Source organism: Haliotis asinina, chromosome 2 (assembly GCF_037392515.1).
Source record: "Haliotis asinina isolate JCU_RB_2024 chromosome 2, JCU_Hal_asi_v2, whole genome shotgun sequence".
Taxonomy (NCBI): Eukaryota; Metazoa; Mollusca; class Gastropoda; order Lepetellida; family Haliotidae; genus Haliotis; species Haliotis asinina.
In genome coordinates this window covers 65,852,414-65,873,005 of record NC_090281.1, presented here as the reverse complement: position 1 = coordinate 65,873,005, position 20,592 = coordinate 65,852,414, and the positions used below count along the sequence as shown (strand labels likewise).

General features: G+C 41.7%; 1 protein-coding gene across 1 annotated transcript; it reads left to right on the top strand.

Moving 5' to 3' along the window:
• The first annotated feature begins 7,079 nt into the window (after positions 1 to 7,079).
• Positions 7,080 to 20,582, top strand: LOC137274167 (solute carrier family 28 member 3-like). The gene is made up of 11 exons (XM_067807203.1): positions 7,080 to 7,145; positions 10,908 to 11,374; positions 12,425 to 12,569; positions 13,392 to 13,583; positions 14,056 to 14,217; positions 14,499 to 14,624; positions 14,972 to 15,099; positions 17,346 to 17,511; positions 18,372 to 18,635; positions 18,958 to 19,138; positions 19,836 to 20,582. Exons 1-11 carry the CDS (start codon positions 7,080 to 7,082, stop codon positions 19,853 to 19,855), a joined length of 1,917 nt encoding a protein of 638 aa, XP_067663304.1. The 3' UTR covers positions 19,856 to 20,582.
• Positions 20,583 to 20,592: the final 10 nt, after the last annotated feature.

Sequence of the window (20,592 nt, the reverse complement as noted above, 5' to 3'; positions counted from 1 at the left end):
CATCTCTCCTTCAAGAACTTGAAATTGTACGGAGAGAAAGAGACCTCTTCCGCATGCAAAGAGACCAGGCCAGGGCAAGTCTCAAAATGGCAGAGGACCTTCTCTCGGATGTCATGGCTTCCCTCAATCGGTCTAGTGCTCCAGACAGCAGCCGTTCACCCAGGGAGTTACCCTCCAATTCAGGCACCGTAGAAAGTGGCAGAATGACATCAGCACCTCGGGAAGACAAACCCCAAAACACAGGACCATTATCCTCAGGTCCACGTGTGGACCCGGAGATGGAACTGTTGTCCAAGGGACGAGTCAGACCCTCAAAGAGGATGCGGATTGTCTCCACAGCCCACCAAGACATAGGATCCCTGATGCAGCTGGGAAAAGAAGTGGGGCTGGATCCAGAACTCCTCATCATGGACTCAACTGATGAGCGTCCAAGAAGAGCGGAACAACGTGGCTGGTTAAATGTCCAGCTGCCCCAGACGTCACCACTTCTAATAGTATCCGACTCGGTATTGCGGATGATGGATCCTGATTTCCACCCAGGAATCAAGGCAGACATCAGGTGTTTTGGTGGGATGGCAACCCAAGACTTGATCCCGATCCTGTTCAAGGCAGCTGTGGAGGGCGTAAAGGTAGATAAGCTTGTCCTGTGTGTTGGCCTCAACAATATCCTGGGAGACCGCTCCAGTACAGAGGCCATCAGACAGGACGTCCAGAAAATTATTGCCCTTGCTCAGCGTCTTACGTCGTCGCTAATCATGACAACAGTCTATGAAGCGGGTTGGCGGCGACACTGTAAAGCCAAGCACAAGAAGTCGGCCATTGACGAAAAGCGGCTCAAGTTCAACTGGGACCTCATGTGTCTTGCCACACAACACAAGTTCTCGGTGCTAGACATGACCAAGATCTTCTTGGACAGGAAGGGAGGAAAATCACCTGGCTGGTACTTGAAGGACACAGTGCATCCAACAGTGAACGGCATCATTGCAACTGAGATTTGCCTGTCTCAGCTGTTGTGTGGATACCCAGTCACACAGCCAGAGATATCTGATCCCAGGCTCTATCACCACAGATCAGATTCAGAAATGGACACTGAGATCAACCGCCGTAAGGAACTGTGTCAGCACCACCGTCCAGCAACACTAGGTCAGGGGACTGGTGCGTCCTTACGGATCACAGTGGACAATTCTGACTCTGAAAGAGAAGAGCCTGACACATGGGACGTAAAACGCAGACGCTTTTAACTGACTTGATAGGTTTTTTATATGCACAATACTTCATGGGTGCCCACTCGTATTCAGATTTTCTAAATTTCACTCCGGGTTACGAAATTTCCTTAAAGGGGGGGAGAGTGTAAAGGCTGGATATTTTGTCTCTGGCCCTTGCACTAGTAACCCAATATCCCTCTCTTTACCAAATATCTGATAAGGTTTGGGGGCTCAAGGCACTGGTGCCATGGGTCCCATAGCAACAGTTTTTTCAGCCAATCCCCAGGGGGTATGTTGTCGCGTGACAGGGGCGAGAGGGAGCGTGGGACCCCCAACCTCGAAATCTTCCTCTTTCTGCCTGTACTGTCTAGGTGACAACAAGCCCTCTGGATTGTGTTTTAGGTAAGAATCTCCAAATTGCTACTAGGTCTTCTGTATTAGGTTCCAATGTATAGTTATGCTGTTAACAAGAAAAGTAATTGTGAGCAGTTTCCAAATTAATAAATTATTAGTTAATTCTGATAAATCAAAATTTAAAAACAAGTGTTGTGGTCACTGTAATCAATTGTTCTTGTTGTGCCAATGTGGCAAAATGTCACTCATCGGTGACTGTCCAAATGTGCACTCGATGGCAAGAACAAATGACATGTACTCCTTGTAAAACACTTCCCTCAGGGAATTAATTTGAGCAAAGCACGTTGTGTGTTTAGAATTGTATATTGTTTATTTGATCTGCTTGTTAAAATTGCTCTAGCTCATTGCTAAATTCAAAATTCCATTTTATTTAATACTTGTTGCGTTAACAGCAGAACTTTTCAGCCATTTTATGCTACAGTAAAAAGCGGCTGTACCATTGTCCCGGTTTCCATTGTTTTCCACTGCGCCCAGTTAAAGTATCACTGTGTCATCTGGAGGTAATTAGTGGCGATCATTATCATGCACTGACCAGTGCTGACCTCTCCACTGAGCAGCAGAGAACTTTGGTAGTGTTCGGCTCTCCTCGGCATTCCTCGGCTCCCTTCCGGCTGCATTACAAAATGGCTGCACCGGATGTAAACAAACCAGGGCCCGTCGTCTGCTTTATGTTTATCTTAACAAAGTAGAAGCCTAGGACAGTCTCATGTAACCTTATCCAGTATATCTGTATATTACTACTGATGTGTAATGGCATATTTGTTACATGATCATTCAGCATGTGAATATTATTGAGTCAAGGTTTCAGCACCATGTGATTTATAGATGCTTTGTGCACTTATCCCTATTTTGAGTTATGGAATCATTTCTTCTCATCTCAAAACTGTGTTTACTTTTCTACACAAGACTATTTTCTCGTTCTCTTCGCGTCTGGCGTTATGCAATCTGATGTTGCCAAAAGCCTTAGCATTAGCTACCAGGCAGCCCTCTCAATTTATTGTGTGAAACACCAATCGCAGATATTTCTTTGGAATTATGTAGTATTTCTACATACCGTTATGTCAGTCATTTTAGGATGTTTCCCCACTTGAGGTGAAAGTGAAGTCACTGTTTATTCAATAATAATATGATGTATCATATTATATGGCCAATAATACACCTGCAAATTGTAGCAATATAAATAATGTAATATCCATTTATTACATCTTATTAATTTATTAATTACAATTAGGTGTTCTTCCTGGGTAACCACCAGTGGCTTACCTACTGGGTGTATCGACGTGCTGTTGGAGCTAGCCTCGTATGGACTAGTTCGATCATCCAACAGGCTGTCATACCCCATCTCCCTTAGCCGCATACATTGTACAGGCCAGGTGTCCTGTCGTGGTTATTGTGACGTACAAATTAAAACCGGTTTATATATATCACAAATGTGTTCGGCATACACATTGCCCCACTTTGTGCGTATATATGTATACTTTTATCCTCCCCGTTGGTCCTGTGAATGTGACTTTCATCCCACCTCAGGTGGGGATCCTATGTACATGCTTTATATCTGTATAACTGTTTTGTGGCTCTTTCTGCCTGTACTGTCTAGGTGACAACAAGCCCTCTGGATTGTGTTTTAGGTTTCACCTGGACTGTGCAGTCAGAATTTGCAGATCCGAGCCACGCCTTTGTTTTAATACATGTTATTGCTGTCCTTTTGTGTTGTGTCATCTTTGACTGGAGGACTTAGCGCAGTAGGCACACTTGCCCATCCCTTTTCATCGTGAGACGTAATTGTTACGCAATCAGAGCAATTCACCAGGTCTTACACACACCAAGGGCATATGACGGATATGTTGTGCTCTAAGCCTTCCAGAACCGATTCACAACTGCTCGTGTCCATTTGCAACAAGCTGCATAGGAAATCTGTTTTCCACATGAACATGGCTGTTGTGTTTGGGCTTTTGAATCAAACATGGTTCGGGAATGTTTCAGCATCCTTGTTTTTCGGGGTTGTTTGACAATGTATCATTTCACTCAAACTCAATGAATACTGAATCAGTTGCTTCACTGTATGTTGTAACATGTCGTTTAAAATGCCCATTAAGCACACAAAAAGTTGCATTTACCTTAGAGTATACATCACCTCACCACGAGGTAAATTTACATGTGCCTATCGAATTTTGGGGTGTTCCCATACTATTTGTATGATTGTACTATATATGTCTAAAGATTTTACGTTCAATTTCACTCGGATGTATTGTTTAATAAGGTAATGCATGGGGTGACATGGAGAAATGCCATTATTCCAGAACAGAAGGATGAGCTTCAGTGAGCTACCCGAGGGGAAAGGGCGGTCACGGTTGGAGTAACTGCAGCTTGCATGAGGGGGTCTCGCGGGCATTATTGGGGTACAAATAAGGAGATACCAGAGATACAACGGCACATTTAACCATACATTGGGTCAGTGGTAACAACGAAGGTAAGTTGATTGTAGTTGTCATAGTGTCTCACTGTCAGGCTACATTTTATAAAAAATGCATTTTAAAGATGTATTTGATTACTTTAGACGTGACAAAATACTTACAAAAGAGGCAAAATAGTTTTGTGCCAGGCGATTAGACAGTTTAATCAATTACGGTATAACTTTGTAGTGAGTGCATCTGATAGTCGTAAGGGAATTAGGGCCGTATTTTGTAATGTAAGTATGTTTTCTGGCAAGGATTGACATACAAGTACCATGCATAAGCATGATATCTGCGGTAACGTGTTGAAATGGCCTAAAAAGTGTCTAGAAAATAATGTTCAGCGAGTCGTCATGAGTGGTTTCACGTCTGATCAAAGATAAATCTTACCCGGGGTTCTCCAAGGCTTTCATCCACGATATCGTTGAACGGATTAACAGCAACAATATCCGTCTGCGCAGATGACTCATCACTTTATCGTATAATAGACGATCCTGACGAAAATGCGTCTGTGTCTAAAAATGATTTACGTAACATTATGATTGGGCCGACAAATGGCAAGGTACATGTTATCTTAATATAATAGTTGCTATACAGTTTTCTCACAACTTTACAACTTCAAACTGCTGATTGTAAAAGTGGAAATTATTCATTTCTCACAGATAATATAAAATTGTGGAATTCTTTGGCTACTGACCACATAGGATCAACTACCGTGGGTACTTTTATGAAACAAATTGATGTGTCACAACTGTTTCGATTCAAATTCTAGATCAACATTTTTTTGTCAGATTATCCATTCACGCCACAGGCTCGGTTGCAGCTATCTAATTGCAAATAAATATGAAATACCATCAAATCCATCTCGTTCTCGCGGTTGTTCTTATGAAGATCTAATTCACTATTTCTTTTCATTCGTCAGTTACACTGTTACAGTTACAATTCCGTGTACTTTTATTCTAGAGGGTTTTACATTAATTCATTACTTTACGGTTGCCATTTTGGATCTACTAAAGGTAATCTTGAAATATCGGCATCCATTCTTTCTTTGTAACGTCAGGCAGATTTTTGTTGTAAGTAGTTAAAATGAAGCTGTGCTAATTAGTACTTCCCAACACTAACAGTTGTAATGTCATAAGCACGATAATAAAATATTGTTTGTTTGTTTATGATTGCTATATTTATACCGTATTTGTATAACGGGACAGTATTCAGATAGCAACATATATTGTTTGTTTACCAATCCGGTTTCAGTATGGAAATATATATATGTTTAAATCACGATCAGGGTACGTTGTAACGTTTGCATGCGTGTTATAAAAGTGTCAGGCGTGGACGGGGACACCCGTACCCTGGTAACTGTGTCAGTCGTTGTGTAAGTAGAATCCTGTGGTGAGTATGTCTGTCTTTTGTGGTCTGTAGTGTGAAACGTATATTTATATTCATGTGGTGTATATTTATATTCATGTGGTGTATATTTATATTCATGTGGTGTATATTTATATTCGTGTGGCGAAACACGCAACATAGTTATTTGGTACAGGAAGGTACTGAGTCGGCAGAGTGTAAAGTATCCTACGCCCATGCCTAGACATAGTGTTTCCTCCAGAGCGTTTTAGAAGGGCACTGTGCCCTGCCCTTTTTGTCTGGCGCCCTGCACCTTTTTACTGCGCCCTGCCCGGTACTTGCTAGTTGTGACGGAGCACAGGAACAGACTGAAAGTCAGCAACTGCAAGAAGCATCTTCTGATCAGCCTGAACACTGACAGCCACAATGACACCGACCTGGACGCTGTTGTGAAAAACTTCCTGAGAAAAAAGCAAAGGAGACTGTAGGTTAATAATACATGAGGCTCAACCTGATCATTTTGTTTTCTTTTTTATTGCGGTTTGTGCCCTTTTCAAACTAGGGTGCCCTTTTCTGTAGAAACCTCACCCTGCCCTTTTGTGGTCTGGAGGAAACACTACCAGACCTAGCAATAAGTGTTATTATAAATTACATAAAACCTTGTCGGTGACCTAATCTACAGCCAATTTACTCTAGTGTCACATATTTTTTATCTGTACCAATATGTCGCCATGTGTTCGCGTGTATGTTGAAGGGTCAAGCATTACAGACCTTGCCACCCAGAACATGGTACTCTTTTGGTTATCTTTCTATAATTTACAAATATAGATGAACCTGTTCGGTGTAAATGATATGTAAAACTCAGAGGCCTTGATCGTATCGTCCGTAATTAGGTAGCCGGTGCATATAAGGGTAATTGATGCAGAATGGCGGGGCGGAACATGAATCAGAGATAACAGTAAACATTTCAATGGTGAGTTGATTTACGACGCTTTGCCTAGTAGCCCGTTTATATGATGGCGTTACTTTATGAAACACAATGTGATAGAGAGGTTGGTAAACCACACTTGAGTGAGTACAGTAACAGAGGTCAGTGGGTGGCCATCCATTGACCGCTGCACGTACAAACGGGATCTGTATGCAAGCTGTGACGGCAGTGAGCGGTTCATGATATCTTTCTATGTCGTTGAATCAAACGGCCATCCAGCATCTCACAGGACAATACATTAGGGCATGAGATATTTATCATTGCTACTGAATTGCTCAAGCATCTGAAAAATAATATATGATAAGGTGTGATATACGGAAAAATCACGCCAATTCTGAATACATCTGCATACAATTTAATTCATGTTAATGAGTTTCAGCAATCAGTTATTTGCCAGATTAGGCGGCGAATTTACAGAGAACGGATAAGTGTATGGTATTTACATATATAAAACATACTTAAACATACACATATATGTGTAATATGAGCTTCTTGACCAATCCAGTTCATGATAATTCTGTCGTTGCTTTTTTATTAAATAAATATGTTTAAATCACATATATGTGTTCAACCTGGCACAAAGGGGGTAATATATCTTGACCTGTCAGCATGATGTCTGTTTGTGACAGGATGACAGAAAGGACCTCTGAGAGTTGCATAAATTTTGACAGCATGACACCAGATGATTCAAGGGAACTGTGGGAGACCATGGCCCTCACCACTCAGAGCAGTTCAGAGGTAGGTTCACCTTCCTTATAGAAAGGAATTTATCTACTGTATAACTCAAGTACACAGGTATTAATGAAACTATTCCAGGCAAACAAATCAACCATTCGAAGCGATGTATTCGTGTGTGTTCGTTACACACTAGGAGCAAATATGTAGAGATTATTACACTTCATTTTTCATATCTTGTCTGATGATCCGCAGACACCCAGATCTGACCGAGGCCTACAGATTCATTAGCGTCCCGTGACGTTGTGCGCAAAATTGCCGTGGAGGATATCGATATATTCCCTCCTCCCAGCGGCAAGATATCGATATCTTGCCCGGGGCCAAATATGGCCATGCCGAACCTGTCCATATCGGGGTGGCGAAAAACATCCATGTCCATCTATGGAAAATATCACTGATAAGACATGATATAAACAATATTAACATGGGGAGAACACGCAATGTGTTAGAATATTTTGTGAAAGTGTATGTTATGGAAATATGGAAATGCTACAGACTAACCGACCACATTTCACAATCTTCAATCAGCCATGGGTCACACTGATGACCAACGTAGGAGACCAGTATCCTGCATGTGTCGGCAGATAGAGACAGGCTAATCGAATTCTGTTTCTCAAACTCATTACAGAATTCCGTAAGATAGATTAACTTAAATGCGCAGTAGGCACATTATCGTCAGTCGATTTACTCTGAAGGATTAATACACAGCAACTGACGTTCACAACAACTTTATCGTCAATTGCACCATTAAATGGGAATTATAGAAAAAAAGTCTTCCTTCATAGAATAAAGTTTGTCTGTCACCTTCTTACAAATACCATAGAAATCCGGGACCTACTCAAGACAAGTAATAAACAGGACCATGAAGTACCTTACCAAATGAGACATGTCTGACGCATAAATTCAGTGACCCACAAATCTGAAAACTTTTACAAATAACGTTCGTATGTTGGTTAACATTATTTAGTGCTGTGTTATACATGTGGCGTGTTACCTTGGTGAAAACATAAACACGAAATACTGAACGAGCCCTGTGTAGATATCGGCCAACATCCTGGAAGTAATTCTACGTGTAGTAGCGCAGTATTTTTCTTCATTAAAACGTTTACATTGTAAACAGATCAAGTGGATTTCTTATCAGCATTAAATGTCTTGTTCTCGAAGGGCAACTGTATGACTATTATGGTTGCAGTGAATGCACTGGATTTTGCGCCGTTTTAGTGGTAGTTCAGCAATATCACGGCGGGGGACACCAGGAATGGGCTTCAAACATTGTACTCATGTGGGGAATCAAATCTGGGTCTTCGGCGTAACGCGCGAACGCTCTAACCACAATGTAAGAGTTGATTGTAAGTGTTGGTGTAAATGATTGATGGAAGGACACTGTACGTGTGCTCTCATGTTATATGCCATTGGGTAAATAAAACAATGCGTAACCTCAGCTATACTTGGAATGAGATTATGATGAAAGTTATTGCAATGTTCTGTTCAATATAAATAGTAATGTTATTTGATGATGCATTATTGTTAATAATATATTGTATCTACTGCACGAAAGCCTGAGGATCTTATTTTTTATCCTACCACTGGGTACAGCATCTTTTACACCGACAATGAAAGGCTAAGATGAGAGCGGCCACTACATTAGATCCGCTGAAACGGCAGTCTGACGATCGGGGTTACACCCTGACTGGACCGTACTGTTTATTTGCTGGAGACTGTGGGTCCATATTTGAACAGGAATACCTAGCTGAACGGTATTCGGACTCTAGTGATCACATAAGAATAGGTTTGTATAATTCCCATTGCTCCCCTGCTGTCGGCCCCGTTCGTCAGGCCATGAGATACTCTCGTGGGTCGTATGTAATAAAGAAGGGTCAAAATCTAATAGTATGGTTCAAATACTCTTTAGAACTTGACATCTTACGGAATGCTTGCTCCAGTTTTTGACAGATTTCAACTCACGACTGTTGACCTGAGATATACAGGAGTAACAAACCTCCCTTGTTGATATCGGGCCGGGGTAGTTCAAACAATGCACAAGCACATCACGCCTTACAAAGCACTAAATTTGGGGAGTTTCCAGAGAAATAGTGATGGGACGTTTTTCTCAACTGTCAGGTGATGGAAAGTAGGAAATGTGTAGGCGGTTTTATTATTATCATAATATGATATCTATATAGCGCACACATCCACACAAACAGTACATGCCCAAGGCCCTGGTATTTTCCTCCTCGTTCATTGGATATAAATCTCAACTCCCCGGGGAGTATACAACCCGTGCAGCCACATGCAACACCGAGTTTTTGCGACTTTATCATCCTTACGAGGTACCCATTCACAGTTGGGGGGACGGAACACATAGTCACAGTACTTTGTCCATGTTTACTGGACCCGCAACTAGGCGTTTGCACGTATTCACCACCATCACGGAACATCACTGAAAGACTCTGCACACAAAGTTGAATCCAAGGTTTTTACAACCGGTCACAAATGGGCTCGATCCCGGCACCTTAAAGCTCGCTGGCTTATTAGCCTAAACAACCTTTAAGTCCCGAGCATTACTGAACCACCCGACAGTTAATGGGCAGAGGCTGGTATCACGTGACATGACGTCAGATGTGCCAATTGCCGATGGCTTTCTCTTCGGATATGTTTGACAACTTGACAGTGACTATCGATTCTGAAGCAGTAAAAGATGTTCCCGATGACTCTTTTTACCTGGATGTTGGTCCATACCATTACGAACCGATGTTACATCATGCAAAAGAAAGTTCAAGTGAAGATGAATAAAGAATCCATCAAAACAGAGGCACCACTTGATATAATTCAGTTCAATTCATTTATTGGGTATTTTGGCCATGTGGCCCTAAGTACAATTGACTGTGACGACATAGCTGTATCACGTGACATGGACAACATATGTACATCTTCATGATAAGGAAAACACAGGTGTCACGAAAATTGCGACAGACGTTATGGTTTGGATATATTTTTCAGATGAGTATACCTTCCACATACAAATTATACATGGTACTCATCTTCGAGAATGCAACAGACATACATAGTGCATACAGGAATGTTTTCGGTTACACGTTTTTTTTCTCAATAGATTTATTGCAGTGCAAATACGTGATTTACAGAAAGCAGGAATCAAGGTGTTATCACTTGGTACTGTAAGGTACAGCTCAGGCTGTAATAATGGTTTGAAAGTCGAGTCATGTGGATGTACAAAGTGGGTCATGTCAGACCGGGGAATATATTTTATGGACTCTTTGGGTAGAATACTGACTAACAAAAACATTTGTATAATGGACAAAAATAGTTAGGGATGTATGCAAATTTTGAAATTTTGAATAATGATCTATTTATTCATTGGCACAATAAACAATAATATCAATAATAAGAATTCCATTATCCCTAACTTATTTTGTCCAGTATAGTGTTTCCTGTATCTTGCACTATCGAAACATGAAACATATGAAAAACCATATGGCAAGTAAGTGACGGACATCTGAAACCCATGTATGTTTATCATTTTCATCGAGTTTTGAAGGAATAAATAACACTGGTGAGGACCGTGGTGTGATTCCATCCTTACTAATTTTAACAAAAGCCATTTAACATGTATAAGTAGACACACACACACTCACACTTCCCCCTCGCTGTAACTGCTATCATTGTTGTTGCTGCAAACAACACTGTTCGTGGTTGTAACGTACACTGTTGTCGATGTAGCAGCCTAGGCCTCTGCTTGTTTTACAGATCGTCAACAACAACAACACCGTGGTGATCAGCATGAAAACAATGGGACAATGTAAGGCCGTAGAGGAGGAGGACGCGGTACATGACACCGAGAATATGAATACTGTTGACGGCGATGACTTTAGTGACGTCGAGGACGAAGAAGGAGGCAACTGTTGTTCCAGGAAGACCACGTCTTTGAGGACCTGCATCCCGTGCTTTGTGCCAGCATGTATTCAAGGACGATGTAGAACTATCGTCAAGTGTTCACTGCTCGTTCTGTATCTGATATATTTTGTCTTTTCCATGCTGTTGACGTTTGGCGATGAAGGCTCTATCAGACTCTTGGTCTTCACCATCTTTGGAGGTATGCTGCTTATCAGTAAAGTTGTGAGAAAACACATCATCCCAAGATTCAACTGGACAGAGAGAAAGCTTACATTCCAAGACAAGAAAGTGTTCGCAAAGGCCAGGAGAATTGCAAAATGGTTAGTGGTCCTGCAGACCTGAATTTGTATAATGTGCAATATATCTAAGAGTTCCGAATGGACTGATAGTTACACATCCTTCAGTGATATAAATAAATACTTATTACCATCAGGCATTGTACATGTGAACAGGGAATCTTTAATCTTTCTGTGCACACCAAAGCCTTCAAATGATAATCCACACAGTTTCGACAACCATCACTAATTGCTCTTGACCTTCAAAGAAATACATTTAAGTCACAAAACCTTGAAGAGCATCAGTTTTAATGCCGGTTTGCCGATTTGTAGTTCGGTTTCCCTACATGTACGGAGCTGCACTGTATTTATATATAGGAAGACTTATAACGATCTTGTTGACTTGTGCCATAGGTTTCCCAGACGTATACATCTGTTAACATGTACCTCAATTGTCCCGGCGAAAACAGTTAACGTCAGTCTACAAAATATCAGTGATAAAGTGGTCACCAGTAACATACGGGTTTTTTTTAATTATACGGCCTCAGTAAAGTACAGATCCAAGCACTGGGTTGTGCCGAATAGGTACCTAACTCTGAGAGTGTTGGTTCAAACCCAGTTTAGGCTCAATTCCCTAAAAGCACAACAGTCTGTAGCTTACCGAGAAAGTGCCATCCCAAATATAACACTTACACCTGTTCATCTGTACTTCAGTTTCTCTTGACTTGGATAGTTGTTAGCATATGCTTCAGCTTTCTTATGAGTAAATCAGGATATTGTATTTTACTTTGCTTGAATTTACGTATCTCATAACCTGTACTCCAGTTCCAGTACTGGAACTGTTACATTTTGTTTACAACCAGTGTGATTTTCAGCTCACCTGTACCAATGTTTCATCTCATTTGTAGGTATGTTTCAGGGTGTACATTTTCGAAGCTCTCTTAGCGCTAAGATAGTCGTAGGTGCTACACATTAACATTAACGTTCGACTATCTTAGCGCTGAGAGAGCTTCGAAAATCTAGGGCTACTCGCATGTTCCCATATTTCAAACTCCAATATACCAGTGATACAACGCACACATTCCTATGTTGCAGGCTGCTATATGTATCTACCAGCACGTCGATCGTGGTGTTCCTTGTGCTTGAGGTGGGCATGAAAGAACCCCGCAACCTCGTCTCTGTAGGGGGACTGGCTTTCTTCATTGTGGTCGCATTCCTTTTCTCCAATCGGCCAGCTAAGGTACTTTGACATGAGATGGAAGGGCGTATTGTCATTTTTTTCCATTTGCTTATGTGTTTCTCTTGAAAAGAGCTCAAGTTCTTGGTGTCTCGTCTCTATTTATTCTGAAGGTCAACCCGGGTTCTTAGTGTCTCGTCTGTATTTATGTTGCAGGTGAACCCAAGTTCTTGGTGTCTCATCTGTGTTTATGTTGCAGGTCAACCCAAGTTCTTGGTGTCTCGTCTGTGTTTATGTTGCAGGTCAACCCAAGTTCTTGGTGTCTCATCTGTGTTTATGCTGCAGGTCAACCCAAGTTCATGGTGTCTCGTCTCTGTTTATGTTGCATATCAACCCAAGTTCTTGGTGTCTCATCTGTGTTTATGTTGCAGGTCAACCCAAGTTCTTGTTGTCTAAAACCCGTGAAGGTTCGACTTAGGTCATGCCTTCAGCAACCCAAGTTTGCCATAAAAGGCGAGTATGCTTGTCGTAAGAAGCGATTAACGGGATCGATGTCATCGGTACCGAATTGCGCAGATCGATACTCATGCTGTTGATGACTGGACTGCCTGATAGAGACTCGATTCCTTACAGGCCGCCACCATAAAGCGGAAATATTGCTGAGTGCGGCGTAAAACTAAACTCACCCACTCACCTTTGGAGTCACACATGTGTTTATGTTTACGCAGTTCAACCCAAGATTTTGGTGGCTCGTCCGTGATTATGCTGAAGGTCAACCCAAGTTCTTGGTGTCAGGTCAACTTTCAGTTTAACCCTAATGCCAAGTGTCTTAGCTATGTGTGTGTCAAGTCAACCTTAGTGTATGGTGTCTTTTTCGTGTTTCAGGTCAACTGGCATACCGTGTTCTGGTCCGTTGCCCTTCAGTTTATGTTGGCCCTGTTCATCCTGCGTACAGATGTCGGCTCTGGTTCTGTTGCTTGGATGGCAGAGAGAGTCAACAATGTGCTGAAGAATTCAAGGAGGGGTTCAGAGTTCATGTTCGGAAAGAGCTACAGAGACCATAATCTAATATTTGGGGTGGGTATTACATTTGTTTGGATACCACATCACTTACCTATAATCGTCCAAAGTGTAAACTGTGAACGTAGTAGTTACTGTTGGAGTAAATCAATAAGCCAACAAACCTTCACAAGGATGTATTATTGTTATAGGACAACGATTACAGAAAAAAAAATTTAAGTTTGTTTCTCTTATAAGCGAATATGTGATCTAGTGGAAAGTGCGATTGTCCAGAGTATGATAAGTTAGTTGTTCAAAGTTCTGACACTTAAAGACTCAAAAGGTCATGAAAGGTCGTTTGCTCGGCATTAGACCGGATAAAACAAACAGAGTGAAATGTGTCATCTGTTAAACATTTACGTTGGCTGGCAGTATAAAACAAGCAAACAAGCACAAATACTTACACCCATGCAGTACGCATATGCACGCTTTTGTCAGTGCATTGATCTTGGACACGACGCAACACTATATCCTTTTCCTTTTCTCGCAGTCATTCCCATGTATTTTCTTCATCAACGCACTGGTGGCCGTAATGTACTACGTTGGAGCGATGCAGTGGTTTGTCAAAGTCATTGGTCGTTTCTTGAGATGGTCACTGGCCATCACTGACAGGGAGTCCATCTGCGTGGCCACCAACATATTCATCGATTACGTGAGTTACCCAATGAGAAGCTAGCAGACCGTGCATGGGCATGGTGCACAAATGTAGACTGTAATGTTAGGAATATTACTAATAGAAACATTGTGTCTGTAAGTTTCTCTGAGACACGTCATCTCAGTACCCATGTTTAACCCATGCCATCACTGTACCTCCATGATTCACCCAGACATGTCATCACTGCACCTCCATGATTCACCCAGACATGCCATCAAAGTTTCCCCCAATGTAAATGCATGTATGTATATCTTGGTATTTCTCACTGTATGTTTCAGCCGTCCACTGGTCTGGCAATGAAGCCGTACATGGAGCTGATGTCGAGATCGGAGATCTTCACAGTACTGGTAGCCGGGCAGGCCTCTGTGTCGGGATCATTCATCGGGGTTGTCTCATCTTTCGGGGTAGAGTACTACATATATAGACTGTGACTACGACTGTGCGTGTGCCAGCGAGTGAACTTGGATGCATGCGTGGAGCGTGCGTGCGTGCGTGCGTGCGTGCGTGCGTGCGTGTAAGAGGTAATAGATGGACTATATTATAGTTATAGCTGCTGGTGATTGCTGTAACGTTATGTGTTCCTCAGCCTGTAGCATTGTTTATGGATCAAGACACTGATGTGTCTCACAGCGGTGTATTTCGTCATTAGTGCAAATGTCACAGATGTCTCTTGTGAAAATATCACAGACAAAAAAAACCTGTCCCTATGTCTGTCATCTTAGTCTGAGAAAGCTATGTCGTGTGTTCCCAGGTATCTGTGTCGTACCTGATCCCAGCGTGTGTGATGTCAGCACCAGCCTCCATCGCCATCTCCAAGTTGCTGTACCCAGAGACGCGGGCCATTAACAACAAAGACACATGCGACGTGGGAAGTAAAAAGTGAGGTTCTCATATTTAATTCAGTACACCTCCTGGAAGGAAATAACACTTACAATACCCTCTTATTAAATCTTCTTTCATAAATCACGAGCGGACGGAGCGCTTCTTTTAGATCGCTAATTATTCAAATTTTGAATTCGGTAACACTGCTAAAAGTTTTGACTCTTCTTTGACATTTCTAATTTGCTCCAGACACGACAGATACATTGACACATTCTGCTTACAGTTTTAAGACACTGCCGAATTACTAACACTTCAATTTGCAAACATAAACGTCCAAATCAGACAATACGCACTTTTCCGTTTGACATTTATAGGTAGCGCTGGGAATTAAGGGTCCTGCCCGAAGGCAGTTTATGATAATAGGACGTGCACTGAATGTCTACTGTATTAAACAGATAAAGGAGATAGAATTTGGGTTCATTTTGGTCCCATGTTAAAACAGTTAATTTTGGAATAAATGAATTTTATAGATCTTATTGAAGTGTTTTGCACTATAACAGTTTTAGACGACAGAGAACATTTCACCAATTGTAAATATGTAAGTCAAAGCTTTAATCTAAACAACATCCAATTAGATTTTCAATACACGAAATAGATTACAAAAATAAGGTGAGGTATGCGGGGAACGCTTTTTATATGAAATATTGTATTAACATGCTTGAATTAACAATGTGAGGTCATGATACTGGTCCCCTTGATGTTAGATGCGGGTGGTTTTTGAAAAAAAAAGACAGAAAAAAACATCAAGCGTGGTCGCTGACAGTACAATGTTGCACTGTAAATTGTATGTTGCACGAGGCGCTGTCATTGAGGCAGTAGGGTAGCCAGGTAGTGAAAGGGTTCATTCGTCTTGACGATGACCCGGGTTCGATTCTCCACATGAGCACAACGTGTGAAGCCCATTGTTGATGTCCCTTGCCGTGATATTGCTGGAATATTGGTAAAAGCGACCATACCCACCATACTAAGGATTTTCCCTAGACCCTCAATATTTTCATCTAATGATGTCATATAATTTAAATTTAATTGTTTGAATTGGGCAAAATATGTTCCCGTAAAGCAAGTCGAGCATATACACGTTCAATTTCTTTCTTGTTTTCATGAAGTATTCCAATCACGTTACAACTGGTTGTTGAATGGATGTAGACACTACCTCACATTAAATGAAGTTATGGAAAATATACCTTTATGTATACAACACTAGACGCTGTTGGCCCACAGGATGAATAGCGATGTGAACACCCCCACCAGCTATTGTCAATATATTTGTTCACGATCGACTTCTTATCTGTACAAACGTGCCAGGTCGCCATAGAAGAAACGTCCTGGAACCACCAGCTGCAAATGTTGTAGGAAGCTACCCGTGGCATCTAATTTATTGCAGTATATACGTTTTAAAATATATATAATATATGCCCACAGTAATTTGAACAATTCAAACTGATAATCCAAAACTATCAATCGTCGTTAAGGTCTATCGATAGGTGTAAGAACTCCTGTGTACAGATGTATGAAGTGTACTTCTCTTGAGTTAGTGAGTTAGTTTAGGTTTACGCCGCACTCAGCAATATTCCAGCTGTATGGCGGCGGTCTGTAAATAATCGAGTCTGGACCAGACAGTCCAGTGATCTACAGCCTGAGAATCGATCTGCGCATGTGTCAACCAAGTCAGTCAGCCTGACCACCCGTCCCCGTTAGTCGCCTCTAACGACAAGCATAGTCGCCTTTTATGGCAAGCAAGGGTTGCTGAAGGCCTATTCTACCCCGGGACCTTCACGTGTCTGTACTTCTCTTGAATAGTGAGGACTGTAGAACTGAAATGTTACAATATGATTTCGGCTGGCATCAAAATGACACCCAGCTGGATTTGTGAAACGTTCTGTAAACACCACACGGATCGTTGTTCTCACGGCTCGTTTGTCTCGGCATATTTACAGACTGGCAAACGAAGGATGAGGTATTGTTGACAACTTCTATGAGTTACTTTTTTCTATAAATACTCGGGGGGAAATTGGCGACATTAGAATGGAAAATGTTTCCCTTGGATAATGGCTACTTTCTTCTTACATTACTAAATAATTTTAACCTTGACACCCATGTTGTACAGCCAAACGTGGTAAATACGGAGATACCATGTACTCGTACATTGATTCCGGCAGTATTGTTTTCCCTTAACATTACTGTAAATGTGCATGATCACTTATATACTAGTGGTATATGTTCTTTATGCTGATGTTTGCAAGATACACAAGCGTCTTCGAGGCGGCATCCATCGGGGCAACGTCCTCTATTCACGTATTTGGCAGCATCGTCATTAACCTGTACGTCTTCTATGGCCTTCTCTCCCTCATCAACTCGACACTTGGTTGGTTCGGCGATAGGGTGAACGTCAACGATCTGACATTTGAGGTTTGTCAACATCTTGAGTGCACACCTCCGAAGTACCTGTATGTATGTATTTGTATTGTATTTGTTAAGGCCCCTAAGCCAAACTAAGAGGAATCTGATTATGTCCCAAAGAGCGCGTGCGTGTATGTGTGCAGGAAACGGCAGATATTCGTGCTACAAGGCATGGGGCGACAGACAGTCAGAGAGTCAGAGAGTCAGAGAGAGAGACAGAGAGATATTTCTTATGTTAACAGAGCATGATAAAAGTATGGTGCATCATATGTGACATTCCATGTGAGCATATCCTGAACTGGAAGAGTAATCTTAAGGAGACCACGCGTCATGGCATTGGTGCCTATATTCGGTTTAAATATCTAACTGTTTAAAATGAACCATTACAGGGTGTCGGAATGATAAACGTCAGGTCGTAAGAGGAGAGACTGTTGAATTGGTACACGTCTGTGTGCCCTACTAATATGACAGTGGATAATTTGCCTTTAACAGCTTAGAATGTCTTCCTCCGAGCTCAAGGTTTGAGAGGACCTTGTTAGCTGCAACTATGGCACTGGTGACTTCACTTTCCCTTTGTATCATGTGGGCGTGCCTCGCTTAGAAACAGTGTAAAAAACACATATAGGTGTATAGACCCACACTATTACTTTCCTTTTATTTAGTAAATTAGTCTCGGGCCTATAAATGTATGTATGTATGTGTGGTGTGTGGTGGTGGTGGTGGTGGTGGTGGTGTGTGTGTGTGGTATGTGTGTGTGTTTCTAACATTGTTTCCCAGCGAGACACGCCACGCTCCAATGCCCTGTGCGCCAGTGATATGATAACTTCTATTCGTAAACGGTAAAGTGTAATAACTGTGTATATTTTCAGTTCATATGCTCTTACATATTCTGGCCGCTGGCCGCCATCATGGGCGCTGACATCCGGGACTGTGGCAATATTGGCAAGTTGGTAGGGTACAAGCTGATGGGGTCTGCTTCACTGGCTTACTATCAACTCTCGACAATGTCGGGCAACAGACGGGTGTTTCAGGACTACATGGACAGTACAAACGGAACGGGCGCATATCGAAACATACAAGACGACCTGTACTTAGATGGTTGGAACAGAACACTGCAATACGGTTACATCACAGTGCGTAAATACATCAGTAGAAACACCTCGAAGCACTAGACGTTATCATGTAGGATATTCTAGGTTATCGCCACTGTTCTCGTTTATTCAGACACCCGGTTATAGATTTCGGATAGATATTTCTTGTGAATTGAAAGGAGTAAACATTATTTTTGCGATGTTTAAATTTGGGAAAAGATCAGAAAATATAAAGTGAGTTTGTTGATTCATTCTCTGATGAAAAGGCGTTTTGCTAATGCTGCTAACAGCCGATATTAAATACGGTACTGACAGAGCAGCAATAATGAAAATCTTTTCCAAGCAGATGTCTGTTTCTTTTAAGGAAAAATCCGAGGTTATATCAACATATGCTTTGTGTGGCATGTCCAACTTTGTATCAATCGGGATATCCCTGGCTGTTTTCTACACCATCGTTCCAAAGAAACAGAAGTTTGTTACCAAGAAAATCGTGTTGTCCATGTTCTCAGCAAACCTGGCCTGCTTCATGACGGCGTGCTTCGCAGGTAAGTTTCGTAAAATCATCAGTTCGTTAGCCAACGATAACCAAAGCTTCAAAACGATAATTATATACTTTTGTTAAACAGGGTATTTGAAAACACAGCAATGTAAAGATATGTTTCCATGGAGGAAAGGGTGCCATTATGTATACACAAAGAACTTAATTAAGCATCCCCTGTAGTTTTGAAATGATAGGCTTTCAACGCGTACATAAAACTTCTCCTGGTGACCATCAGTCAGCTGGTGTATAAAGTAACACCCGTCGGGGGTGATGAAAGTAGGATCTGTTTGAATCAGCATCGGTCAGCTGGTGTTGAAGATCTGTACAAGACCATGTTCTGTATGTTGTAGATCTCTACAAGACCATGTTATGTATGTTGTAGATCTATACAAGACCATGTTCTGTATGTCGTAGATCTGTACAAAGCCATTTTCTGTATGTTGTAGATCTCTACAAGACCATGTTCTGTATGTTGTAGATTTGTACAAGGCCATGTTCTATATGTCGTAGTTCTGTATAAGATCTGTTCTGTATGTTGCAGATCTATACAGGACCATGTTCTGTATGTTGTAGATCTCTATAAGGTCATGTTCTACATGATGACAATCTGTATAAGACCATGTTCTGTATGTTGTCGTTCTGTACAAACCCATGTTCTGTATGTTGTAGATGTGTACAAGACCATGTTCTGTATGTTGCAGGTCTCTTGTACTCGGTGTAGAGGGTGCTGTTATACTCCTGATCTGCATCCCGTTGCACTTGACATGACACGGTACCTGTAAACACAAGTACAAGTATGAGGCTTTATTCTATCGTTCATACTTATCTACATTCTAACGTGTCTTCAAAGGATGATGTCTGGCGCTCAGGTCACGATACAGAGCATCCAACCGTGTATGAAGTCTACCTGTGCCAGCCCCGAGTGCATTATGACGTAATAACGCATGCGTAGATGTGAGGCCACATGGTAACATGCCATCATATACTTGCCTCAGCACATGTCACAGCTCCCTCCCAGCAGCAGCAGCAGCAGCAGCAGCAGCAGCAGCAGCAGCAGGGACGTCCAAACTTGGTGTGGCCTTGCTCATGGACCATGACAGCTTAATCGTGTTTGCTTGGTTGTGTATTTATGCAACAGATCTGTTTCAGTGAATATTACAAATAAGAGCATCCTACCTCATATAAGATTGTCCATCACTGATTGGTTCACGTGACTTTGAACAAATTATTGTGTATGTCCTGTGCGTTCCCGGACACCGCCCAAATGTTGAGATGTAATAACTGGACATACAGTGCAATAGAGACAGGGGTGAAATGTAATCACTGGACATACAGTACAGTAGAGACAGGGATGTAATAGAGGTAAAATATTATGTAGATTTTTGTAACACGTAACTTATGACACACAACAGGTTTCTTGGAGCTCTTTTATCCACCTGCATTATGTTACTGAGATTA

Coding starts and splice junctions, on each gene's coding strand:
- LOC137274167 (XM_067807203.1), top strand. CDS start 7,080: ATGACACCAGATGATTCAAGGGAACTGTGGGAGACCATGGCCCTCACC. Junction 14,625..14,971: donor GGGTTGTCTCATCTTTCGGG/GTAGAGTACTAC, acceptor GTGTGTTCCCAG/GTATCTGTGTCGTACCTGAT. Junction 15,100..17,345: donor TGCGACGTGGGAAGTAAAAA/GTGAGGTTCTCA, acceptor GATGTTTGCAAG/ATACACAAGCGTCTTCGAGG.